The 27,405-nt window shown below is 43.3% G+C and overlaps 1 protein-coding gene across 1 annotated transcript in view; it reads right to left on the minus strand.

Moving 5' to 3' along the window:
* The window catches only part of PIWIL2 (piwi like RNA-mediated gene silencing 2), a 243,951-nt gene that overhangs the window by 63,266 nt on the left and 153,280 nt on the right, over positions 1 to 27,405 (minus strand). Inside the window, exons 12-17 of the mRNA XM_069766984.1 lie at positions 14,262 to 14,450; positions 12,793 to 12,877; positions 12,622 to 12,708; positions 12,021 to 12,161; positions 11,215 to 11,328; positions 6,199 to 6,387 (exon numbers count right to left, since the gene is read on the minus strand). Of these exons, the coding sequence (XP_069623085.1) occupies positions 6,199 to 6,387; positions 11,215 to 11,328; positions 12,021 to 12,161; positions 12,622 to 12,708; positions 12,793 to 12,877; positions 14,262 to 14,450 (805 nt within the window). The remainder of the gene's footprint in view (positions 1 to 6,198; positions 6,388 to 11,214; positions 11,329 to 12,020; positions 12,162 to 12,621; positions 12,709 to 12,792; positions 12,878 to 14,261; positions 14,451 to 27,405) is intronic.

Consider the following 27,405-nt stretch of genomic DNA (forward strand, 5'->3'; position numbering starts at 1 on the left):
AATGCGTCGGCCCGACATACCGACGCACGTTGTGAAAATTGTGCACAACGTGGGCAGCAGCTGTAGTTTTTCAACGCATCCGCTGCCCAATCTATGTCCTGGGGAGGAGGGGGCGGAGTTACGGCCACACATGCGCGGTCAGAAATGGCGGATGCGACGTACAAAAAAACGTTTCATTGAACTTTTTTTGTGCCGACGGTCCGCCAAAACACAACTGATCCAGTGCACAACGGACGCGACGTGTGGCCATCCGTCACGATCCGTCGGCAATACAAGTCTATGGGCAAAAAACGCATCCTGCGGGCACATTTGCAGGATCCGTTTCTTGTCCAAAACGACGGATTGCAACGGAATGCCAAACGACGCAAGTGTGAAAGTAGCCTTAGGGCTAGGGTTAGGGTTGGGGCTAAAGTTAGGGCTAGGGTTGGGGCTAAAGTTAGGGTTAGAGCTGGGATTAGGGTTAGGGTTTGGATTAGGGTTGGTATTAGGGTTAGGGTTGGCATTAGGGTTACGCTTGGGATTAGGGTTAGGTTTGGGATTAGGGTTAAGGTTAGGGTTGTGATTAGGGGTGTATTGGGATTAGGGTTAGGTTTGAGGTTAGGGTTGAGATTAGGATTAGGGGTGTGTTGGATTTAGGGTTTTGATTAGGGTTATGGTTAGGGTTGACATTAGGGTTGTTTTGGGGTAAGGGTTGTGATTATGGTTAGGGTTAGTGATTAGGATTATGGATCAGGTTGGGATTAGGGTTAGGGGTGTGTTGGGGTTAGGGTTGGAGCTAGAATTGGGGGGTTTCCACTGTTTAGGTACATCAGGGGGTCTCCAAACACGACAATTTTGTGCTCAAAAAGTCAAATGGTGCTCCCTCCCTTCTGAGCTCTGCCGTGCGCCCAAACAGTGGGTTACCCCCACATATGGGCCATCAGCGTACTCGGGATAAATTGGACAACAACTATTGCAGTCCAATTTCTCCTGTTACCCTTGTGAAAATAAAAACTTGGGGGCTACAATATCTTTTTAGTGGAAAAAAAAATATTTTTTATTTTCACGACTCTGCATTCTAAACTTCTGTGAAGCACTTGGGCATTCAAAGTTCTCACCACACATCTAGATAAGTTACTTGGCGGGGTCTAGTTTCCAAAATGGGGTCACTTGTGGGGGGTTACTACAGTTTAGGTACATCAGGGGCTCTGCAATCGCAACATAATACCCGCAGACCATTCTATCAAAGTCTGCATTCCAAAAAGGCGCTCCTTCCCTTCCGAGCTCTGCCGTGCGCCCAAACAGTGGTTTACCCCCACATATGGGGTACCAGCATACTCAGGACAAATTGGACAACAACTTTTGGGGTCCAATTTCTCTTGTTACCCTTGTGAAAATAAAAACTTGGGGGCTAAAAAATCTTTTTTGTGGAAAAAAAAAATATTTTTTATTTTCACAGCTCTGCATTATAAACTTCTGTGAAGCACTTGGGCATTCAAGGTTCTCACCACACATCTAGATAAGTTCCATGGGGGGTCTAGTTTCCAAAATGGGGTCACTTGTGGGGGATTTCTACTGTTTAGGCACATCAGGGGCTCTCCAAACGCGACATGGCGTCCAATCTCAATTCCAGCCAATTCTACATTGAAAAAGTAAAACGGCACTCTTTCTCTTCCAAGCTCTGCGGTGCGCCCAAACAGTGGTTTACCCCCACATATTGGGTATCGACGTACTCAGGAGAAATTGCACAACAACTTTAGTGGTCTAATTTCTCCTGTTACCCTAGTGAAAATAAAAATTTGTGGGCAAAAAGATCATTTTTGTAGAAAAAAATGCAATTTTTTTTTCACGGCTCTACGTTATAAACTTCTGTGAAGCACATGGGGGTTCAAAGTGCTCACCACACATCTAGATAAGTTCCTTAAGGGGTCTAGTTTCCAAAATGGTGTTACTTGTGGGGGGTTTCCACTGTTTAGGCACATCAGAGGCTCTCCAAACGCGACATGGCGTCCAATCTCAATTCCAGCCAATTCTACATTGAAAAAGTAAAACGGCGCTCCTTCACTTCCAAGCTCTACGGTGCACCCAAACAGTGGTTTACCCTCACATATGGGGTATCGACGTATTCAGGAGAAATCGCACAACAACTTTTGTGGTCTAATTTCTCCTGTTACCCTTGTGAAAATAAGAATTTGTGGGCGAAAAGATCATTTTTGTGTAAACAAAAGCGATTTTTTATTTTCACGGCTCTACGTTATAAACTTCTGTGAAGCACTTGTGGGTTCAAAGTGCTCACCACACATCTAGATAAGTTCCTTAAGGGGTCTAGTTTCCAAAATGGTGTCACTTGTGGGGAGTTTCCACTGTTTAGGCACATCAGGGGCTCTCTAAACGTGACATGGCGTCCGATCTCAATTCCAGACAATTCTGCATTGAAAAAGTCAAACGGCGCTCCTTCACTTCTAAGTTCTGCGGTGCGCCCAAAAAGTGGTTTACCCCCACATATGGGGTATTGGCGTATTCAGGAGAAATTGCATAACAAAATTTATGGTTACATTTCTGTTTTTACACTTGTGAAAATAAAAAAAATGGTTCTGAATTAAGATGTTTGCAAAAAAAAGTTAAATGTTCATTTTTTCCTTCCACATTGTTTCAGTTCCTGTGAAGCACGTAAAGGGTCCAACTTCTTGAATGTGGTTTTGAGAACCTTGAGGGGTGTAGTTTTTAGAATGGTGTCACACTTCATTATTTTCTATCATATAGACCCCTCAAAATGACTTCAAATGTGATGTGGTCCCTAAAAAAAATGGTGTTGTAAAAATGAGAAATTGCTGGTCAACTTTTAACCCTTATAACTCCCTAACAAAAAAAAAATTTTGTTTCCAAAATTGTGCTGATGTAAAGTAGACATGTGGGAAATGTTATTTATTAACTATTTTTTGTGACATATCTCTCTGATTTAAGGGCATAAAAATACAAAGTTTGAAAATTGCAAAATTTTAAAAATTTTCGCCATATTTCCGTTTTTTTCATAAATAATCGCAAGTAATATCGAAGAAATGTTACCACTAACATGAAGTACAATATGTCACGAAAAAACAATCTCAGAATCAGCGGGATCCGTTGAAGCGTTCCAGAGTTATAACCTCATAAAGTGACAGTGGTCAGAATTGCAAAAATTGGCCTGGTCATTAAGTACCAAATTGGCTCTGTCACTAAGGGGTTAAATAAAGCCACTTTGTTTTTGACAGTTACCAGGTAGCGCTTGTCTTTTTAGAACAATAGTTTTTATAGAAAAGTCTATATTTACTAAATGGTTAATGAAATTTGTAAAACCACTTGAATTGAAGCTGAAAGCTGAACGTTCAATCACATCTTAATCTTAATGGCTTGGTGTAACATTCATCGCATATATTTATAGTGGAAACTTAAAGATTGTAAAACCAAATTGGCGTCATAAAAACTTAACTTTGTGACCCAGACAAGAACCTGAGAGAAGGCGATACCTCCCTGTACAGTCGTTTTGCGGACTGTCACCTCTCCCATTGCAGTGTGTGACCTGCCACCGGTCTAATAGCATTAATATGGATCAATCGCATGGAAAAGCTTCTAATCTAAAAAAAAGTAGTAATGAACTTTGTACCGAATAGGGAGATTATTCCTGCTATGATCACCCTGACCCCGTGGGTGACGGGTTAGTAAAGCACACTGTGTACTCTGCGCTGTTGTCACAAATGCAATCAGTCAATGCTGGGAAACAAAGACATGTCATGCAGACATTGTGATGGAAAAGGTTCTCCATAAACGTGAGTCAACATCAGATGGATAAATGGGATTACTGGTATACGGTATATTCTTTTGCAAAAAAAAAAAAAAAACAGGCATAAGATTTAGCATAAAAGGTAAAGTAATGATTCCACGTGGATTTTTACATAGACTAGACCTGCAGAACACAATGCAACAAAATGCAATGGTCGGCTTAATGTTCATGTCTTGCTCCTAAAAACCCCAGTGATCATCCACAGCGGAAATGTCGGATTGAAGGCCAACTATTCAGCTCTGTAACACATGGATGACCCAGGTCCGCCGCAGGGACGACTAATAGGACTGATGAGAAGGGGTTGTCTCAGTGAGAAATTTTGCATCTAATCTAAAAGACAGCAGAATAACGTGACAAATCATATTTACTATGACAGGTACAAGTCTATTACTCGTGAAGGGAAAAGGTCAGAAGTTTTTTTTAATGTAATCCGACAGCAGCATGATGTAGGTGCAGAGACTCTGATTCCAAGGATGTGTCACTTACTGAGCTGCTTGGTGAGGTTTTGGTAAAATCACTGCTTTCTCTGCTGTAGATCTAACAGAGCTCTAATGCTGAGCGGTATATAACCCCGCCCACGCCACTGATTGGTAGCTTGCTGACAGTGTACAAAGGACGTTGCCAATCAGTGGAGGGGGCGGGGTTATACAGATTAGCACACAACACCTAGTCCTGCAGCGATTATCTCCTGCTGATAAAACACTGATTGTACAAATACTACAACAAGCCGCTGAGAAAGTGACACATCCGTAAAATCAAGGTCTCTGCCCCTACATTAGGCTATTATCTGACTACATACTACGGAAGAAGAGCTAACAGAGAAACTAAAAAAAAAAAAAACACACATCATAAAAAATAGCCACACCAAAACCTTGTCAAATGACAAATGCACTAGCAGGATGCAGCAGACCCCAATGATAAACGCTGGAGCAGCACAGATGACAGGCTACTGATGAGAACAACCACCCACTTACCTAAATAATGGAGGGGTTGGCTGCCTAGTAGCAAAAATGCACACAAATAGGGACGGCATAGGACGCTATTCACATAGGTGAGTGTGATCCGCCTATAGTATTAGCAGGCGGGCTGTCCAGCACTATATATATATATATATATATATATATATATATATATATATATATATATATATATATATATATATATATATATATATATACACACACACATGCACCGCAGAGAAACACCAAGCCAGCATACAGGGAGGGGCCTTAGCTGCATCCTGCAAAAAATGATAAAAAGTGCAATAAAAAGATGAAAAAATGAATGCATGTAATAAATACACTGAATGAGGTATTAGTTACTATTTTGGCCAAAATGGATAAGCTCGCAACCCAACGTCAAGAGTCCCCATTACTTGCGAGTCCTAACACTAATTTTAAAACAGCTAACATAGAGAAACTCAAAAGAAACACGCACCATAACAAATACTACGGAATAAGCTGGTGGCGAAACATGCGTCGGGGTGAGGGGACGTTGTGGCGGTCACTACACAGTGGGAAGTAAGGACACACTTAAAAGGTATCCTTGGCACATTGATATCGCTAGGTGCAAGAAAGATAATCTCTATCGTTTACTACTCTATATATTGGCATACCCTTGCTGAACCAACTTCCTAGGATAGGTGATTAAGCCAGTACTTGGCACATATACTTTATAGATGCTGTATGTCCAGAAATAGATACCCTAGTCGCACATAGGAACTTTATAAATACTGAAATCTGACATATACACTATTTCACTTTTCTCATTCTTTTTACTACTTCAGTTCTCATTTATAATATCTATGCCTTTGGGAGTAAACGGCTAATAAATATAGAAACCAATTTTTTACCTTTACAGTGTATAGATGTGATCTATGTGAGATTATTACTTACCGGTTAAAGGATATTAAATGAAATGGAGAATGATACAGGCAATTAAGCCATTCTCCACATACAGAAAAAAATCACATAGAATGAAAGTTTTCTGCAGGGTCCCCTATAATAAAATCTTCTGCTTAATTTCAATTAAATGTTAATTTATTTTAAAGTTGATTAAAAAAAAAAAGATTTTATAAAGGATGAAGGTGTTGATTCACATTATGCTGTTTATGAACTTTTGAAGTGCCATTCTTCAGTTGAAACGGAATTTTGTGTGGTTAATATTCTCTGACTACATAGCAAAAACCTGGTGAAAGATCTCCTTTAACCTCCCCCCTTTGCCAAAAAAAAAAAAACATAGCTGCTGCAATGACAGCAGTCAACAGGAAAAACCAGACCGGACTCAAGCACACGCAAGATACAAAGGTCACTAGTCCCACTGTATTATTTCCGGTAAACCTTGATTTGGGCCAGGGAATTAGGAAATCTCGCATTGTCATTTCCATCTGGCTTCCTTACCTCTCCCTCCAGCAGGGACCGGATGCTTCGTGCATATGTATCTACACGGTCGTCTCGAAGCTCAATGGCATTAGGCTGATTCACGCGCATGCCGATGGGACCTGCGTTCTTTTCGATAGTGCCAATAAGATCCTTGACTTGGGCGAAGGCGCGCTTAGGATATATTACAGCCCAGTACTGCAGGGGAACCTAGGGGAGGAACAGAAAACCGATCTTATATTAACGGGAACGGATCATCAGAAAGGGACTTGGCATGTAAAGCCGTTATTTTATGTTAAGTGCATTTCTATTTTTTTTTTTTTTATAGAGGTTGTTTTTTTAATTTTTCCAAACATGTTATCTATAATAAGAAAATATAAATCCTGCAATTTTTATACTGCCTGCCAAGCCTCCTTGTTTTTTCAGACTTTTTAGCATTCGCATTATCATCACATACAGGATTAAGACTGATAACACAATATACAACATTCCCAATAGGTGATGTCGCAGCTCACTTCCACCTCCTCCTGTACAATGACTGACAACACCTTAATACACAGTAGATAGCACAGGATCCACTCGTCATGGGTTTACTTTGACAGAGGCGCCAGAAGACCGCAGCTTCTGATTTATCCTACTCCTGCACTGAGTAGAAGCATTTCACCTTCTTATTAAACGGTGTAAATTTATTTTGGCAGTGCAGGGGTTAAGCTGCTTTGTTAAGAGCTCCTGGAGCATTATGGCTCTCAGCTGTGCACTGTTAGCCACTCCCATCTCCTATATAATCTGGGCCCTGGCTAGCACTCATCGTCAGTGATAGCTTTTGCTGCATGGCTGGAGGTTGATGTTGTTGGTTATTATAGGAGGAGGCTTTTGGTAGGTTTATCTCTGACTCCCCACTGCATTCCTGTGTTATATGTGTGTGTATATTTAATTTGTATGTTTGGTATTTTTCGTTACCCCTATTCGCATTACCTTGTTAGTCTGGTTGGTGTACTATGGTATACTACTTCCCGAGTGGGGAAGGGTACAGACTGAGGGAGGATTTAGGAGATAAGGCAAGGTACGTGGCCCCGACAGGCACCCCTAGCGTTAGGGATAGGGAATGAGCCCCTGGTCCCGAGGACACCCAGTCACAGAGTCGTGAAACAACCATTCACAATAGGTGATGTCACAGCTCACCTCTTCCTCAATGACTGATAACTAGTGATGAGCGAGTATACTCATTGCTCGGGTGATCTCCGAATATTTGGATGTGCTCTTGGATGTGCTCGGAGAATTATTTTCTTCGCCTCAGCTTCATGATTTGCGGCTGCTAGACAGGCTGAATACACGTGAGGAATGCCTGTTTGTTAGGGAATTCCCACATGTATTCAGGCTGTCCAGAAGCCGTAAATCATGCAGCTGAGGCGACAAAAACTATATCTCTGAGCACATCCAAATACTCGGAGATCATCGGAGCATGCTCGGGGAGACCCAAGCAACAATGCTATTCGCTCATCACTACTGATAACACCTCTATGTACAGTAGATAACATAGGATCCACCATTCACAATGGATAATGCCAAAGCTCACCACCTCCACCTTCCTTCACAGTGACCATAGCCCAAATCAAGGCATGCCTAGAAAATACTTCAAAAAAATTCACAAGGATCTCGGCCAGTCTATTGCTGCTGAAGAAAAAGAAATAAGAGTCTCATATTAACCCCTTAAAGACCAGGGGTATTTCCATTTTTGCTTTTCCATTGTTTGCTTCCCTTCTTCCCATGGCCATACCTTTTTTAATTTTTGGTCAACATGGCCGTGTAAGAGCTTGTTTTTTGCAGGACGAGTTGTACTTTTGAATGACACCATTGGTTTTACCATGTCGTGTATTCGAAAACAGGAAAAAATTCCAAGTGCGGTGAAATTGCAAAAAAAAGTGCAATCCCACACTTGTTTTTTGGATCGAGATTCCACCCGCAGCTGTTAGAGGCACATGTCAGCTGTTCAAAACAGCTGACATACGCCGGGAAAGATGTGGGCTCAGCGCCGGAGCCCACATCAAAGGGAGGGATTCCGACATTGGCCTACTACTACGCCCGATGTCAGAAAGGGATTACATAAAGTAAAATGTGGAAAAAAATGTAAAAAAATGAAAGGAAAAAACCCTCCACAATGTTCAAATCACCCCCTTTTTGCCACATTGAAAATAAAAAAAAACTAAATAAATACAAATATTTGGTATTGCGGCGTTCAGAAATGTCCTATTAAAGTATAAATTAAATTACGGTAATCCGATCGGTAAACAGCTTAACGAAAACAAAAACTAAACGACAGAATTCCTTTTTATTGGCCACCAACATTGGAATACAATACAATAAGAGGTAATCAAATTATTGTATCTACCCCAAAACGGTATAAGTTAAAACATCAGCTCAGAGTGCAAAAAATAAATCCCCACCCAGCCCAATAAATGAAAAAGTTGAGGGACTCGGAAAAGAAGCAAAACCTTTTTTTCCTTACAAATCTACAACTCTTTTAACCACTTAAAAAAAAGAGAGAAAAAAATACATGGTACCTGCGTACTCTTACTGACCTGGGGAATCATAATGGGAATCGGGGGACCCCATTTTTCTCTCCTCTGATGTACGATCACATCAGAGGAAAGAGAAATTAAATGGAAAATCTGACTTTTTTTTTTGCGGTCGCCGTTATACCGTTAAGAACGGCAATCGCAACACCGGGGTTGGTAAAAACCAACCCGAATCATGTTCTCTTGGGTCTCAGCTACCCCCGGTAGCAAAGACCCCGGAGAAATTCTGACTCTGGGGGGGGGGGGGGATGGGGGGGGTGATGCATTTCACCCATCAATACTCGCGCTTGCCTTTCTTTCTCAGCCCCCTTTGCTCCACATCCACCAGCCGCCGAACTTTGATAAGTGACGCAGTTCACTTACCAGAGCTAGGGCCTGCCATTTTACACTTTTCTTTTCATAGGCATTTTTTTCTCCCTGGAGAAAGGGGGAAAGGGAAGGGGGGATTGGGGTGGATGAAGAAAGAGGGGGGAAAGGGAAGGGGGGATTGGGATGGATGAAGAAAAAGCGGGGAAAGGGAAGGGGGGATTGGGGTGGATGAAGAGAGATCGGGCAGGGATCAGGAATCAACACTTACGGTTGTAGTCTCTCTTCTTTCTTCAAGCAGGGATTGTGGTGTTACAGGCTTTTGTAGCACCGCAAGGCCCAGCACAGCAGGAGATTCAGCAGTGTGACTGCTCTGCAGGAATCCTCAGCAAGTGTGAGGATCCCTGCAGAGCAGTCACAGACAGGTCACAGAGCAGTCATACCGCTGCTGTGACCTGTCATTGGTGGGATCGATGATCACATCGATCCCACCGATCAGAGCTGGCCCTGGTGACGCCGGTGTTGCTAGGCACCGGCCCAGGATCGGATCGCACAGCTCCAATCCCAGGGCAGGTCACAGCGTGGTCACAGCGCGGCTGTGCACTGTGATTAGCGCGATCGACGGTGACGTCGATCACACCAATCAACAGCTGCAGGCCATGCCTGGCCTGTCCTAGGCACCAGCCTAGGATCGGTGCTATTACAGCACTGATCCAGGCAGGTACTGACAGGGCACAGCGCGGTAACACGGCGGCTGTGCCCTGCGATTGGCGTGATCTATGTGATCGTCGATCACCCCAATCTGAGGGGTTTTGGACGATGCCTGGCATTGCCAGTCAACGGCCTAGGATCGAGTACATCGGTACTCTATCTTAGCCTGGGACCGCACTTGTTTCAGCCAATCTGATTGGCTGAAACAATGAGAGGCTACGATTGGCTGTTCAGAATTGAACAGCCAATCACAGCGATCCGGAGGCCGGGGACTGCCACCAGGATGCCGACACCATCTTCCCAAAGGTAAGATGGCGTCGGAATTTTAATGCAATTACCGCGTCTTAAGTCGCAGTGTCGCATTAAAGGGCTTGACATACTATCCCCTCCCTGGGAATTAAGGCCCAGGTCCAATGGACAGGATAGTACGTCAAATGGTAGAAAGGGGTTAAAAACATTTTTTTTTGTTAGGAAGTTAGAAGGGTAAAAAGTTGACCAGTGATTTTCTCACTTTTGTAACAAAATTTACAAAACCAATTTTGTAAGGACTACATCAAATATGAAGTGAGTTTGAGGTGCCTATATGACAGAAGAAACACAAAAGTGATACCATTTTAAAAACTACACCCCTCAAAACCACATTCAAAACCTTTATTAACTCTTCAGGTGCCTCAAGGGAATTAAAGCAATGTGAAAGAAAAAGTGAAAATTTGACTTTTTACAACAGAAATGTTCTTTTAGCCCCAAATTTTGCATTTTCACAAGAGTAGCAGAAGAAAATGGATCACGAAATTTCTCCTGAGTACGCCAATACCCAATACGTGAGGGAAAACTACTGTTTTGGCGCACAGCAGGGCTTGTCGCATTTGCAGAGCTCCTGATGTGCCTAAATAGTGGAAACCTCCCCAATATAACCCCTTTTTTATGGGAAACTAGACCCCTCTCAGAATTTCGTATTTTTTTTTTTTTATTGCATTAAATTTTGATTTTTTTTAAATTATTTTATTTTCTTACCTAGTCTCTCTATGGGACTTTAACTTTCTTTACTCTGATCGCTGGTATAATGCAATGCAATATACCTGTCAGTGCGGCATTAACAGGAGCCTCTTACACCATGCTCATAGCGTAGTTTAAGCAGGCCATCCTTGCTGGCAGACCCAGAGGTCATCATGATGACCTCGGGTTGCCATGACAACCATCAGGCCCTTGTGATGACGTCATGGGTGCGCCCATCGGAAGACCTTTCCTAGCCTTCCAAATGTTGGAATCAATATCGATCACAGCATTTTGAGGATTAAACAGCCGGGGGGGCGGTGCAGAGACCTCTTCTGGATGTGAGAGCAGGCAATGACTGAAAGTGCCGCTCACTGTATACTGAGTTATGACTGAAGCTGCCCAGCCGCGCATGCCTCAAGTCATCCTACCAAAAAATAGGCACACTCACAGCTGAAATGGACGGCTCTCGGGTCACTTCTCTGGTCCAATTCAGGTCTTCCCCTGGTGAGAACGAGTTACTCCTTAGGTTAATCTTCTCCATAGGTAGGATCCTTCCAGACGTCTACACAAAGCAGCAAAACAGGGGATTTGGTAAAGCAAACCTCTTAGCTACGTAACATTGAAAATCTCCGCTAAGAGTATCCTCTACACCAAGAGAGAACGCAAATGGCTAATAAGTCCTTTTATCTCCCTTTGGAGCGCATTTTTATATTTACTTGAATATAAGTGTATTTTAGGCAAGAAAATATTTTTTGCAGTTGGGGTTCAGTAAAAAAAAAAAAATTGCATCATTTGCCTTCTACAGCCTCCGTGTTGCACCTATTGCTGGCTGCATAATGAGTTGACTAAGAATTCATCAGTGAGCTCGCTATGGTGGTCTGAAGGGGGGAATTTGTAAATTTGTTATCTGTCTTTTTCGGAGCTCTTCTCAGAAGATTTGTTCACAGACCAAATCAAAGTTGAACGTGCCAGAAAGACTAAAAAAAGAGCCCATAGAGCCAAAATTGTGGAATGTTTTTAATGAAAACCCAACTGCAAAAATGTTTTTTAGCCCCAAATGCATATATTTACACTAATAATTAAAAAAATAAGTGTCCCCAAACGTGGATGACCTCTTATAATGGAATTTTAAAAATGAATGGGAAAAAGATGACAAAAGCTGTCAGCCTGCGATGCTTCGGTACATACCTTGCTTTTCCTGTACAAACGTTCGGACATGCAGCAGATGGTGTAATGCAATAGTCAAATACCTACCAAATGGATATTGGAGTCGATTTGGAGGCCCCATCTTTGCAGCTCAACTTGTGCGTCCTCGTTGTTCTGAATCCTTTTAACGAGTTTTACCAGGGAAATGTGGTGCTGCTTGGGGCTCAGGTGGATCTGCTGGGACAAGTCCTGAAAACAAGAAAGAAAGGCTGAACCGGGGTGTGACATGTCATGGGGCAGAACCTTGCACCCCACATCTACCATCATTCCCAACTCAGACACTTAGGACTTAGAGCTGGTAACACCCCGGAGCCCGGCAGCCGAGGTCCCTTATTCAGGCAGACACAAATGCCTATGTGGGCCACCGCTTGCCCAAGCCAAAAGCATGTTTAAGGGGGGGAAAGCCTGACCCTTTTGGAAGATGTTTTCTCTATATCATGTCCAAGAGTTAATATTGGCTGTTCCTTTCCTTTTCCAGGGGTCGGGATGTGGGTAGAGATGGAGCTCTAGACAGTGTGACACTCTAGCACAATATCTGGCCGCTTATTGATCTCAGCTCATGATCAAGGTTTCAGTAGTCGGCTCCATGATGAGACAACCACTGACCGTCTATAAGTACTGCACTCTGCATCACACGTGGGACCGTTACCTTCATGGCTTTAAAGTCTTTTTTCATTTTTTCAGGAATGCCGGTCATGTAGGAAAGCTCTGGAAGGAGGAGGACCATACTCGACATCTGAAATGGAACCAGCAATGTAAACATGTATAAGGTATAGCTGTGTCCGCCATGACCCCTGCACGCAGCACACAGGATCCTCACCTTGGTACGGGCATCCTTCCTCTCTTTGGGCATGTGAACTATGAGCGGCTGGTCCACGTCTTTCACTGTAATGCCGTAATTCTTACTGCAGGGTAATACACACATGATGAGCGCAACGAGATCACGCACCGGACAATGCCGCCGCTGCTCACTTTAACCCTCTAAAGACTTGCGGCCAAAAACGTCACCTTTTCAAATGCTGCGTCGCTTAGGGGGATCAGTTTTCTTACAGTCTACCCCAGACATAATTAGCTTTTTTCACATGGCCCTCTCTTACTAAACAGAATATTGGAATTTTTTTTAATGCCTTATTTTAATATTTACCTGAAAGTGATTGTTTCTGTGATGTCAAATATGTGTAAAGAATCAAGAACATAGTTCTTATCAAATTGATAAATATTTATTATCAAGTCCTTATTGTAGCTTTACATGTATTGCCCTCATTCTGTACAAAAGGTGCAGTACAAAAAGTGCTTGGTAAAGGGATTACTGGACCCAGGGAGAGTGTGTACAGCTTTAAAACAAACTGCAGCCCAAGGGACAGGGTTTTCTGAAAACCCCTGTAATATACTCGTATTATGATACCTAGTGTCATCTTTTTCTACTCTAGTCCGGTCTGATCTAAGACACGTTAATCTTTCTTTCTTTCATGTTTTATTTATGCTTTACTTTGTTTTGCAATTACTCAGTTATTATGATTTTTTTACAACTTTTTTTCCCATGGGATCCCCTGCTGTCCCCATATACAGCACACTGATCGCAGTTATGGTGATGTTCATGTGAAGGAAAATTTCCATTCGACTTGGGCTTGTGACATGTGATGGGCCACTGCCGGCCTCAGACCATCCGTCACCATGCTACACAATTATATATAGATGATGATGATGAAGAGCAGTGTCTGAGTAACAAGGAGGATGGGGCCATCTAGTGGCTAAAGAGGAAAAGACCGATTACATCATTTGCATTATCGGCACTAAATAATACACAATTTTTTATGTTTTTCAAAATACAGAAAACAAATAAAATAAGCAGCGTTCACCCCCTTAGACCCGGCCTGTATTTTACTTCTGGGCATTTGGCCAGTGTCGTGCGTGGTCAGGGACGCAGTAAGGCTAGGTTCCCATTGCGTTAATGGGACCGCGCTAACGGACAGCGTTGCACGGCGAAATTAACGCCGTGCAACGCGTCCGTTAGCGTGCCCATTAACAGCAATGGGGACGCGCATCACTAGCGTGTGCCATTTTCGGCATGCGCTAGCGATGTGCCGGTGTTTTGTGGCGCGTCGCAGACGCTGCTTGCAGCGTCCGAGGCGCGCCCGCGGTCCATTCCCCACTCTCGCAGATCGGAGATTTGCGAGAGCGGGGACGTTTAACGCGACCCCTTTACAACACATTGCGTTAGCGCAATCCGCTAGCGCTAGGCGCTAAACGGATTTCACTAACACAATCTGAACCTAGCCTAACTCTCACCTGTAATAGTCAATGAAACTGATGTTTGTGCCATCAGACATGGTGAAGACATCATTCGGGCTTTTGCTCCACTCGATATCATCGATGCGGTACGTCCGGTTGTTGTACCTGGTGATCACGATGCTTCCCACCAGCTGCTTTGTGACCTCGTCTTTAAATCTTTCGCGGCTTTGCTGGTACAGAACGTGCCTGTAATGTGACCAGACGCACAATATGGAGACCGCGGAGAAACACCATGCATATTCCTCCTGTCATTTAGCACCATTTCCTTACAGCCCTTTTGGATACAGCGTCTGTGCGGACCAATGTCCACCAATGTCCAATGTACACTGCCGATATTGCCCCTTTTCTTACAGACAATAGATGAGGGTAGGAGGGAACACAGTTTATTTGTAGTAACCATGGAGACACATAGGAGTTGTATCCTGAAAAGCTTCTTACCTTAGACATTTAGTGAAGCTTACAATGGGTTGTCCAAAACCCTGGATAGGTCATCAATATCAAAACTGTGGGGGGTCCGAAACCCAGCACCCTCACTGATCAGCTGCCACCAGTGAGAATAGCACAGCTCTACCTAGTGGTTACTCCCAGTACTGCAGCACAGCCCCTGTTGAAGAGAATGTGAACGGCCACTACACAACATGGAGCTGTGCTATTCCGGCTCTGAACACTGTTGATATCCAACAGTGGGAACTGCAAACAGCTTATCAGTGCTAGGTGCTGCCACCCCCAATATTCCATTAAAGGGGGTCTCTGAGAATGTAATAAAATGGTCTCTATTACCCAATTTAAATGGCAAGTCGTCCTATTCACTGGTCAGGATGGGCAGCAGTCTGAAGAAACGCAGCTTCTGACATCTGTGTCTCAACTGACAGAGGAGCTGTATCGTAAGCAGACGTATCTACAAAAGCGGAGGAGAAGGGCTGTGACATCAGAAGAAATAAATATATATTCTCCACGGCAGACTGACTTCACACATGATTTCTCTCAAGCCTCAGTCCTTCATATTCATTCAGCCCAGATGATTTATTTCTTATCCTGTCACACACTTTAACTCAGCTCTTGGAGGCTTACAATACAGCTCCTGTCATTGAGACACAGGTCTCAGGAGCTGCATCTATTCCAACTGCAGCCAGTCTTGACAAGTGACTAAGACAGGCTGCCGTTTGAGTTGTGATGGGGTCATGTCATTACATTCTTGGAGAACCCTTGTAACGACCAATCCTATGTAAGGACCATCAGTATAGAAATCCTGGACACTGCCTCCAATATGCCACCTAAGGGTAAGTTTACACAGGCATCACAACTTTATGCTGTGTTCATCCAAATGGGCGTCCGATTGACCCCCATCGTTGGCCTGTCAGGGATTGAGTCATTTTCGGCGACAAGTCTTCCATTGGAGGCGAGGATCAATCAGCAGTGTGAGCAGAGTCTAAAACTATTCTGAGGCCGCTCTATCATTATGAGTGTGGCAGGGGTGTGAAAGACTTTATAACCAGTAATTTATGGAGCAGTGCTATGACATGGTATTGCAGAACAACAAGACCAACCATGTGCTGGAAAATCATTAATATCCAATAAGCAAACAAGTCTAGTACATTAGTGATCAGTCTTGGAATTTATGAGGGTTAGACATCATTGTTGTGAATTCTGTGGCAGAGCTCCCTCCTGTGGTCACAAGTGGTACTTCGGCTGATTCTCTCTGGGAGCTTCCGTTTGTGGAGGAAAGTGGTACTGCGGCTTCTGAGTTTCCTCCCTCAGGTGATCGGGTGAGGTCGTTAGGTGCTTCTCTACTTAACTCCACCTAATGCTTTGATCCTGGCTTCCTGTCAATGTTCCAGTGTTGGACTTGTTTTTCCCTGGATCATTCCTGTGGCCTGCTGCTCTGCATAGCCAAGTTCTTCTTTGCTATTTGTTTGCTATTTTTTCTGTCCAGCTTGTCTAATTGTATTGCTGGAAGCTCTGGGACGCAAAGGGTGTACCTCCGTGCCTTTAGTTCGGTACGGAGGGTCTTTTTGCCCCCTTTGCGTGGTTTTCTTTAGGGTTTTGTGTAGACCGCAAAGTTATCTTTCCTATCCTCGCTCTGTAAAGAAAGTCAGGCCTCACTTTGCTGAATCTATTTCATCCCTACGTTTGTCTTTTCATCTTAACTCACAGTCATTATATGTGGGGGGCTGCCTTTTCCTTTGGGGTGTTTCTCTGAGGCAAGGTAGGCTTATTTTCTGTCTTCAGGCTAGTTAGTTTCTCAGGCTGTGCCGAGTTGCATAGGCAGAGTTAGGCGCAATCCACGGCTGCCTCTAGTGTTGTTTGGAGAGGATTAGGGATTGCGGTCTGCAGAGTTCCCACGTCTCAGAGCTTGTTCTATGATTTTGGGTTATTGTCAGATCACTGTATGTGCTCTGGCAGCTATGTCCATTGTGATACTGAATTGCCTTTCATAACACATCATATATAGCATTGGTATGGAAGAATCACATGAAAAGAAATGCTACGTCATACACCGAGCAACAGACTTCTTTCTCACGAATAAGCCACCACTTCTCCACTGCCTCTTGAACATATCAGATGCTAAAATCCGTGTTGTTCATTGAGGAGAGCAGCAATCACTTATGTTTGTGTGTGCAGTGTATGGAAGTTATCATAGCAGAAAATTTTCACTTAATTTTCAGAGAAAACTGAAAATTAGATAAAATGCCCAGAGGGGAAAACTAAAAGGAGAAATGCAGGACACAAGTCATACAATGATCGGAAATAGGTCATTACTATAAATGTTTTGTCGATGTGATATGAATTTGTGCTGAATTTTATCAAATTCTCTGGACACGGTAGATTCTAACAAGTTGTGATTAGATTTGCACAAGTCATCCACAAACAATGCCAGCTCATGTGATATCAGGTTTGGCGTGCAAGCTTAGCCAAAATACTCTACAGCTGTCAAATCATATGGTACAGCACAGCCAATCGGGAGAAAGAACATCATAGCCTGTATAAAAGCGGAGGAAGGGAATGCAAAGCTATTTAAGGGTCATTCAGGCTAGTGTGAAAATATCAGAGCACGGTAACAGAGGTAGGAAGAAAAAGCTCTAAAACAATGGACACATACTTCAGACACTAATGAGTCTGGGAATAATATAGAGATTTAATTCATAGGGTAGAGAGAGATAGGCATGTGCAGGCGGCAGGACCAGACTTAGTGTGATTGATTGCACAGCGAGATATAATGTAGCTGGCAGATGTCCTGCAGCATTTGAACTACACATTTTTTCATGCTGAAGAAATCAACAAGTCAACGCAATATTTCATAAAAGAACAAACAAAAACAAACTAAAAACCGTGTCAAACAGAAAACGATCTTCTCAAAAGTGACCTTATGCTTAGCTTTTGCTTTTCTCTTTTCATCCTTTTTGTGAAAAGGTGAATAATTATGTTAACTCTTTCCTTATAGGTCGATTTTCATATTTTTGGGCTTTCACCTTTTCATTAGGATCTCTCAAGAGGAATAACATTTATATTTTATCTTCAACCAAGGCGTATGAGAGCTTGTTCTTTGTAGGACGAGTTGTACTTTTGAATGACACCATTAATTTCTTCCTGTCATGAATGTGATGTATGGGAAAGCAATATTTTTAATTTTTTTTTTACTTTTTAGTGAATTTTATACACCTTTTTGGGAACTAGAACCCTCTTGTGCTATTTACAGTAATACCACAGTATTGATGTACACAGGAAAAAAATCACCGTCTCCTTTGAATGTCAGCAATGGGCTGTTTTTCTTTAAGAGTACAATCAGGTTACGCACAGGAAACTTTAGCAGACCCCAGGGGTGTCATAGCAATCCCACTGGCACCATGTGATCATATTGCAGGGGAGCCGATGGCTCAGTCCATTTTAGGAAAGGGTGAATGAGTGGGGTTGAAAACAATGACAAAAAGGTAAATTATAGTGTAGTAGAGGATGCAAAATTTAGAAAACAAAATTGGAAATCGACGGCATACTGTAAAAGGAAAAACAAAAATCCAAAAAATATGTTTAAGAATACTGGATTTGCAAGTAGCAGCAGCACAACTACCACTAGCACAGCCGTCCGGGAGTAGTACTACCAAACACCGATCCCAACTGGCCTCCATTGCCACCGGCAAGCAGATTCGTGGGGAGGAAGTGAAGGGTATTATGGAATACATGGTACATTATTTCATTACTTGTCTCGGTCCCAAAAAGTAATAATGTTGCTTCTGACCGTGAAATCATCCGTTTTAGTCTGTATTCTGCAAGGTTAATCATTTACATTGTGGACTCTCAATTGTGCCAATGGCATCTCCATCTGTTTGACCCCTAGTCCACCAAGTCACAGAACTCTGGAGATTTATTCAATGAGATGAACACTCAGCATTTGTACTTGTATGAGATGGGTCCAGAGGAGATGGACAAAATGTTTAGCTGTGTTGCTGGCTCTATCAGCCAGTTGTACACCGGCTAGACCAGGCTCTGCTCCCTTCCCCTATGGCCGCCTTTGCTGTGGTCCACGTAAGATTCTACAAGTTGACTGGCATGTCTTTGATATCATCTTCCTAGGCCTATTAAAGCTCAGTCAGAGAGAGACACTAGTGTCTTGGTATTGAGCCTCAAGTTTAGTTGCTGTTTATTATTATTATTGCGCCATTTGTTCCATGGTGCTTTACATGGAGGAGGGGTATACATAAAAACAATACATAATCAATACAAGTCACGACTGGTACAGGAGGAGAGAGGATCCTGTCTGCAAGGGCTCACAATCTACAAGGGATGGGTGAGGATACAGTAGGTGAGGGTAGAGCTGGTCGTGCAGTGGCTTGGTTGAGCGGTGGTTAATGCAGGTTGTAGGCTTGTCGGAAAAGGAGGGTTTTCAGGTTCTTTTTGAAGGTTTCTATGGTAGGCGAGAGTCAGATATGTTGGGGTAGAGAGTTCCAGAGGAGGGGGGATGCGCGAGAGATATTGTGTATGCGATTGTGGGAAGAGGTGATAAGAGGGGAGTGGAGAAGGAGACCTTGTGAGGATCGGAGGTTGCGTGCAGGGTAAGTACCGGGAGACGAGGTCACAGACGTATGGAGGAGACAGGCTGTGGTTGCAATGTATGTCATGGTTAGGGGTTTGTACTGGAGTCTCTGGGCAATGGGGAGCCAGTGAAGGGATTGACAGAGGGGAAAGGCCGGGGAATAGCAGGGAGACAGGTGAATTAGACAGGCAGCAGAGTTTAGAATAGATTGCAGGGGTGAGAATGTTCGAGGGGAGGCCACAGAGCAGGAGGTTGCAGTAGTCAAGGTGGGAGATGATGAGGGCATGGACTAGGGTTTTTGCAGATTCTTGGTTTAGGAATATATGGATCCGTGAAATATTTTTGAGTTGAAGTCGGCAGGAAGTTAAAAGGGCTTGGATATGTGGTTTGAAGGAGAGATCAGGGTCAAGGATTACCCCGAGGCAGCAAGCTTGTGGGACTGGGGAGAGTGGGCAGCCGTTTACTGCAATGGATAGGTCCGTTGGGGGGGGGGGGGGGGGGGGTCGCGTGAGATGGGGGAAAGATGATGAATTCTGTTTTGTCCATGTTAGATTTCTAAAACTTAACGGAGAAGGATGAAATAGCAGACAGACATTGAGGACCTCTTGTTTGTAGGGTGGTGATATCTGGTCCAGAGATGTAGATCTGTGTGTCATCAACATAGACCTAATACCGAAAGCCGTGAGATTCTATGTGCTATTCCAGGACGAAGGTGAAAATGGAGAAGAGCATGGCCCCTAGGACTGAGCCTTGGGGGACTCCAAAAGATAGGAGGCGAGTAGAGGAGGTGGTGTGTGAGTGGGAGATGCTGAATGTCCGGTCTGTTAGGTATGACAAGATCCAGGATATGGTCAAGTCTGTGATGTCAAAAGGGAGAGGGTCTGTAATAATAGGGAATGCTCCACTGTATCAAAGGGAGAGGACAAGTCCAGGAGGAGGAGGACAGAGTATTGTCGCTTTGCCTTGGTGGTTAATAGGTCATTGGTGACCTTAGGGCAGTTTGGAGTGAACCACCATCCATTTACATTTTGTAGTCATTTTGCAATTCTTCTGAGATTACTGCATATCCTCAGTCCTGCAGGTTAACTCTCTACTAGTCACTTTCTCAATAAACCCATTGGATGCAGTAAACATAGTGAACTTATTGGAGTCAGTTCATATTGTGCACTTATCCTTGAAAAATTCCTGTGCTGTTTTGGACTTGGTATTTCTCTGTGGTCTGCCACCCTGGCCCTGTGGTTTCCATCCTTAGGACTACTTGGGCTTTGTGAAACAATGCAATATACACGTTGAGTAAGTGTCCCCAGAAATATTTGTCGGACCGGTCCAAAAAATAAAGGCCTAAATGTTTAAATTTGTTATCCAGAGAAACGCTGGAGTTGGCTACATCACTTTGAAAGAGGGATGATTCCATGATGCATTCTCTATCGACCTTGCAGAGAGCATTTAATGAGGTAGGTTGTGTTCATTCAGTCGCTGATTCCACACTATGGCTGAGCCAAGGAACTGTAGTACATTATGAGGTCTAGTTCCATACTCTGTTGATTTAGTCTAGAACAATGAAGTTCTCCTGGTCAACTTTTAGGGTATGTGCACACTTTCAGGTTTTTTCGCGATAAAAACGCTATAAAAATTCATTAAAAACGCACACATTATGCATCCTATCATTTAGAATGCATTCTGCAACTTTTGTGCACATGATGCTTTTTTCCGCAAAAAAAACGCATCGCGGTAAAAAAACCCAGCATGTTCATTAATTTTGCGTTTTTTTCCCGTTTTTCCCACTATTCTATGCATTTGGAAAAAAACAACGCATCAAAAGCGCATAAAAAACGCGCAAAAAACACATGCGGATTTCTGGCAGAAATGTCCGGTTTTTGTCAGGAAAATTTCTGCCAGAAATCCTGACGTGTGCACATACCCTTAAGCTTAAACTGCAGGTTGAAAGACTAACTTATTGGTAGAGATTTGCAGTTTTCTCTTGATATTCTTCGTCACCTGATTGGACTCGCATTTTAAACAAACGCCTAATGAAAAATAAACTCTAGCTAGTTTTGGGAATTTGATACGGTGACCTGTTTCTTCGTGGTCGGTTCATCTGTCTGTTGAGCCATTACTCTTTTCCTTCCCTATCGAAATGCTGATTGCTCCTATTATGTTTGCGCCTCTCCAGCTGTTTTGCATTTTCCCATTTTGGTTTGCCCTCTCACGTTCTGGTTTGGTTTGCCCTCTTCACTGCACTTCCTTGCTGGATATATGTCAAGGTGGATTTGTGCTAAGGAATTCCAACCCTTTAGTGAAGAGATTTACCCTGCTAGACTTACACTGCTTATATTCTTGATGTGTGTCCGCTTGTCTACCTTCCCAGCACATTTTCCTTTTACCACTATTAGGATTCTGGGAGGTTATTCTAGTTTAATTTATTTGTTGGTTCTCCTTACCATACCCTCTCCCCTTTTATGAACGTGCTTTAAGTTTCTCACCCTGAGTCTTTATATCCACCTGCACACCTTCCTGTCCCGTTGTTGGTAGTGTGTTGTGGTCTCCAATTCGGTTCCTCAGAAGAAATGAGGAAACCCTCAGGGAGTCAGGTCCAAAATGGTGTTTTTAGTTGTGCAGCTAGGGGTTGACTAGTCTGTGCAGGAACCAGTTGGGTGTAGGTCTGGCATCTCGCTATAGTAAGTCTTCCTTACTCCCTTTTCCAATGTGCGAGTGTAGTACCTGCATAACACCTATATTCCTCTGTTGCACATCCCAGAGAGGCTTCAGAAATTTCTCTCAAGAATGGCTGTACAGCAACCCATGGAAATTGGTCAGAAAAGATCATAGCTGAAAGATTACTTCGCCTTACTAAAAAGGACGCTGTCTTTATTATGGTAAACTGGACCATTCTTATATAAAAATAGCTGTAACCTAAAGACCAAACAGGAAATTTCTGACCTTAGGTTAAGAAGGAGGAATCACCTTGGGATTAACATTATCCTCTATCAACCATTAATCCACTGCCCATGCTTAGAATGGTTTCCTTCCTTTTTGTTCACGGGGTAAGCGTTCATTTATTCCTGTGCAGCAGATAATTTTATGCAATCTTTTTTCTTTTTTATATAGCGCTAACATATTCCGCAGCGCTTTACATTTTGCACACATTATCATCACTGTCCCCGATGGGGCTCACAATCTAAATTCCCTATCAGTATGTCATTGGAATGTGGGAGGAAACCGGAGTGCCCGGAGGAAACTCTTTGCAGATGTTGTCCTTGGTGGGGTTTGAACCCAGGACTCCAGCGCTGCAAGGCTGCTGTGCTAACCACTGCGCCACCGTGCCGCCTTTGGCCAAAAGGCTGAAAATTTCTTCAGTTTTTTTGTGGACACATCTGAAGCTAACCTCTACAAATGGGTCAGTAATTCATGGTTGTCATATCTAAAAACAGACAGAAAAAGAGACTCTTCATATTGGTGAAAAACAAATTGAGAATATATATTTTTTTAATTTGGAACTTTCTGACACTCTGCTACTTTTGGGACTTTCGTGGCTTCAGCTACACGCTGCAGTTATTGACTGGTTGTCTGAAAAGAATGCGCAGTGATCATCTTGTTTTTGTAACTGCACAAACCTCTACCTCAACAACCTGCATAATTCATTGCCTTCAATTTGCCTGCCTCAGATATCTTCACTAAGCAGAAGGCCAAAAGGTTACCTCCTCATCGGCTTTATGACTGCGCCTTTCCCTTCTTCCAGGTACTGAACCACCCAGAAGGGAGAGTTTATACTCTATCTCTCCCAGAAAATGAGGGGATGGCTTTTTACATTAAAGAAAACATGGAAAGGAGATTAAGCCAAAAATCATTACCCTCAGCCGAATTCATAAAATAGAAACACAGGTCTCTGAGGCCGTGCATAGACTATCAGGGTCAAGATAATATCATGCTGAATGAAAGCTGTCCATTGCCTCGCATCTCTGGGTTATTTGACAGGATTAGAGGTACAACTGTCCTTACCAAATTAAACTTGTGCACATCATGAAAATGAAATGCTAGGTGAAATCCCAAGAAACAATGAAAACCCTATATTAAGGGTCACCAATCTAACCCAAGAAGAGGTGCGAAACTGGCTAAATAAGATTAAAATAGATAAATCTCCGGGTCCGGATGGCATACACCCACGAGTACTAAGAGAACTAAGTAATGTAATAGATAAACCATTATTTCTTATTTTTAGGGACTCTATAGCGACAGGGTCTGTTCCGCAGGATTGGCGCATAGCAAATGTGGTGCCAATATTCAAAAAGGGCTCTAAAAGTGACCCTGGAAATTATAGGCCAGTAAGTCTAACCTCTATTGTTGGTAAAATATTTGAAGGGTTTCTGAGGGATGTTATTCTGGATTATCTCAATGAGAATAACTGTTTAACTCCATATCAGCATGGGTTTATGAGAAATCGCTCCTGTCAAACCAATCTAATCAGTTTTTATGAAGAGGTAAGCTATAGGCTGGACAACGGTGAGTCATTGGACGTGGTAGATCTCGATTTTTCCAAAGTGTTTGATACCGTGCCGCACAAGAGGTTGGTACACAAAATGAGAATGCTTGGTCTGGGGGAAAATGTGTGTAAATGGGTTAGTAACTGGCTTAGTGATAGAAAGCAGAGGGTGGTTATAAATGGTATAGTCTCTAACTGGGTCGCTGTGACCAGTGGGGTACCGCAGGGGTCAGTATTGGGACCTGTTCTCTTCAACATATTCATTAATGATCTGGTAGAAGGTTTACACAGTAAAATATCGATATTTGCAGATGATACAAAACTATGTAAAGCAGTTAATACAAGAGAAGATAGTATTCTGCTACAGATGGATCTGGATAAGTTGGAAACTTGGGCTGAAAGGTGGCAGATGAGGTTTAACAATGATAAATGTAAGGTTGTACACATGGGAAGAAGGAATCAATATCACCATTACACAATGGGAAACCACTGGGTAAATCTGACAGGGAGAAGGACTTGGGGATCCTAGTTAATGATAAACTTACCTGGAGCAGCCAGTGCCAGGCAGCAGCTGCCAAGGCAAACAGGATCATGGGGTGCATTAAAAGAGGTCTGGATACACATGATGAGAGCATTATACTGCCTCTGTACAAATCCCTAGTTAGACCGCACATGGAGTACTGTGTCCAGTTTTGGGCACCGGTGCTCAGGAAGGATATAATGGAACTAGAGAGAGTACAAAGGAGGGCAACAAAATTAATTAAGGGGATGGGAGAACTACAATACCCAGATAGATTAGCGAAATTAGGATTATTTAGTCTAGAAAAAAGACGACTGAGGGGCGATCTAATAACCATGTATAAGTATATAAGGGGACAATACAAATATCTCGCTGAGGATCTGTTTATACCAAGGAAGGTGACGGGCACAAGGGGGCATTCTTTGCGTCTGGAGGAGAGAAGGTTTTTCCACCAACATAGAAGAGGATTCTTTACTGTTAGGGCAGTGAGAATCTGGAATTGCTTGCCTGAGGAGGTGGTGATGGCGAACTCAGTCGAGGGGTTCAAGAGAGGCCTGGATGTCTTCCTGGAGCAGAACAATATTGTATCATACAATTAGGTTCTGTAGAAGGACGTAGATCTGGGGATTTATTATGATGGAATATAGGCTGAACTGGATGGACAAATGTCTTTTTTCGGCCTTACTAACTATGTTACTATGTTACTATCATAAAATCTAATCTGCATTACTAAAGAGGGCAACGAATGGAAGACAACATCCAATATCAGTCATTGTCATTATGAATATCAAGTGATGACTTTTGGTATATACAATGCATTGGCTGTGTTTCAGGACTTTGTGAGATCTTATGCAATGTCCTGTACCAGTACGTCCTAGTCTAACTGGATTAGAACCTAATCTTCTCAATAGAGTTAAGGTACCTTCACACTAAACGATATCGCTAGCGATCCGTGACGTTGCAGCGTCCTGGCTAGCGATATCGTCCAGTGTGACAGGCAGCAGCGATCAGGATCCTGCTGTGATGTCGTTGGTCGGGGCTAGAAGGCCAGAACTTTATTTGGTCGCTGGCTCTCCCGCTGACATCGCTGAATCGGCGTGTGTGACACCGATTCAGCGATGTCTTCGCTGGTAACCAGGGTAAACATCGGGTTACTAAGCGCAGGGCCGCGCTTAGTAACCCGATGTTTACCCTGGTTACCATCCTAAAAGTAAAAAAAACAAACGCTTCATACTTACCTTCCGCTGTCTGTCCTCCGGCGCTGTGCTTTCCTGCACTCACTGTGAGCACAGCGGCCAGAAAGCAGAGCGATGACGTCACTGCTCTGCTTTCCGGCCGCTGTGCTCACAGCCAGTACAGAGAAGCACAGCGCCGGGGACAGACAGCGGAAGGTAAGTATGAAGCGTTTGTTTATTTTTTACTTTTAGGATGGTAACCAGGGTAAACATCAGGTTACTAAGCGCGGCCCTGCACTTAGTAACCCGATGTTTACCCTGGTTACCGGCATCGTTGGTCGCTGGAGAGCTGTCTGTGTGACAGCTCTCCAGCGACGCTGCAGCGATCGACATCGTTGTCGGTATCGCTGCAGCGTCGCTTAGTGTGAAGGTACCTTTAGACTCTCATCGTCTTCAGGTCCCCTTTGTTCTTGAGACTGCAACAAAACCACCTTTATGTTGGAGAAATGTCTTGAGCGTCATGAATTTCCTTTTCTCAGATACATCATATCATCAGAAGGTCTACAATGCATCCAGAAAAACTTTCTGCTATTTTGGATAGGTCACAACCTGTTGGTATCAAAGCCCTCCAAAGATTCCTTAGGTTTGCAAATTATTACCACCAGTTCATTAAAACTACTTTCACATGGTTGCACCTCTTATAACCTTAACTCAGAAAGGCGCCAATTCCCAAAACTCTATAAATTCTGCTCTTCAAGACTTTCAAGAACTTAAATCTTGTTTTTCTACTGTTCCTGTCCAATACCATCATAATGTTGCCAGACTTGTTTTTCTTTGAAGTGGATGCCTCTTCTATTGGTGTAGCAGTTCTCTGAGAAAATTCCTCTATAGCCAGAAATCATTGACGTGGATTCTTCTCCGAAAACTTTTCTCCAGAAGACAGGAATTATTACATCAGCGACAGTGAACGCTTAGCCAAACAATAGGCCTTTGAGAAATGGCGACTTCAACTTAAACGAGCCATGTTCCCAGGCACCCACGGGTTAAAAGAACTGAACTCTTTTCTCGTTTTTACTGGTGGCCCAAATGGAGTATGATGCAGTGATCCATGTTACAGCCATGGGGTGCTGTATGTGCTCTTCAGGATACGCATGGAGGCGTAACTGTAATGGTGATAATGAGATAGTGACTGGCATGGTTGTGAATGGCCGGTATGTGTCGCAGAGGGAGTCTGCGCTGTAAACCAGTAATGTTGTTGTTCTGGGACCTTTAGTCCCACAAGTATTTGTATAGTTTAAAAGGAAGGCTTGCAGGGTTAGTTGGAGAGCTGGGCGGGTCTGGCTAACCACACACACCTTCCCCTTCCACCTATGGGGGTGGTTACAGCTACATAATGTGACCAGGGTTTGGGTCACATGTTCAGAATGTATGGACCGGAATGGTCAGTGTGTAAAGTCCTGGATGGCCTGTGTTGGAATATCCTGGAATGGACTGTATTCCTGTAAACACATGGTGAGGCCATGGACTGAGAGCCTGTGTATTGGAAGTGCCTGGGACTGGACTTCCTGAATAGCACACAGAGAGGCCATATCTGCAGAGCCTATGATGGCTGTGTTGGCAAATTTACAGTTCTGTCTGGACTATCTGAAGTGCCCTGGTCATAAGGACGGTGATCCCAGTTTGGCAACTTCCCTGTTGTGAATTCTGCTTTTGAGCTCCCTCTGGTGGTAGCAGATGGTAATGCAGTTGTTTCTGGGCTGCAGTCTTGGACAGGTGTATCTGCTAATTGCAGTTCTGACTGAGGTATTTAGGCTTGCAGGACTCTTTAGTCCTTGCCAGTTGTCATTGTTTTTTGGGATATTATGGATCTCTTTCTGGCTTCTCCTGCTTGGCTGCCATTTCAGCAAAGATAAGTGTCTGTTTCTTTTTATGTGGCA

This window comes from Ranitomeya imitator, chromosome 4 (assembly GCF_032444005.1).
Source record: "Ranitomeya imitator isolate aRanImi1 chromosome 4, aRanImi1.pri, whole genome shotgun sequence".
Classification (NCBI taxonomy): Eukaryota; Metazoa; Chordata; class Amphibia; order Anura; family Dendrobatidae; genus Ranitomeya; species Ranitomeya imitator.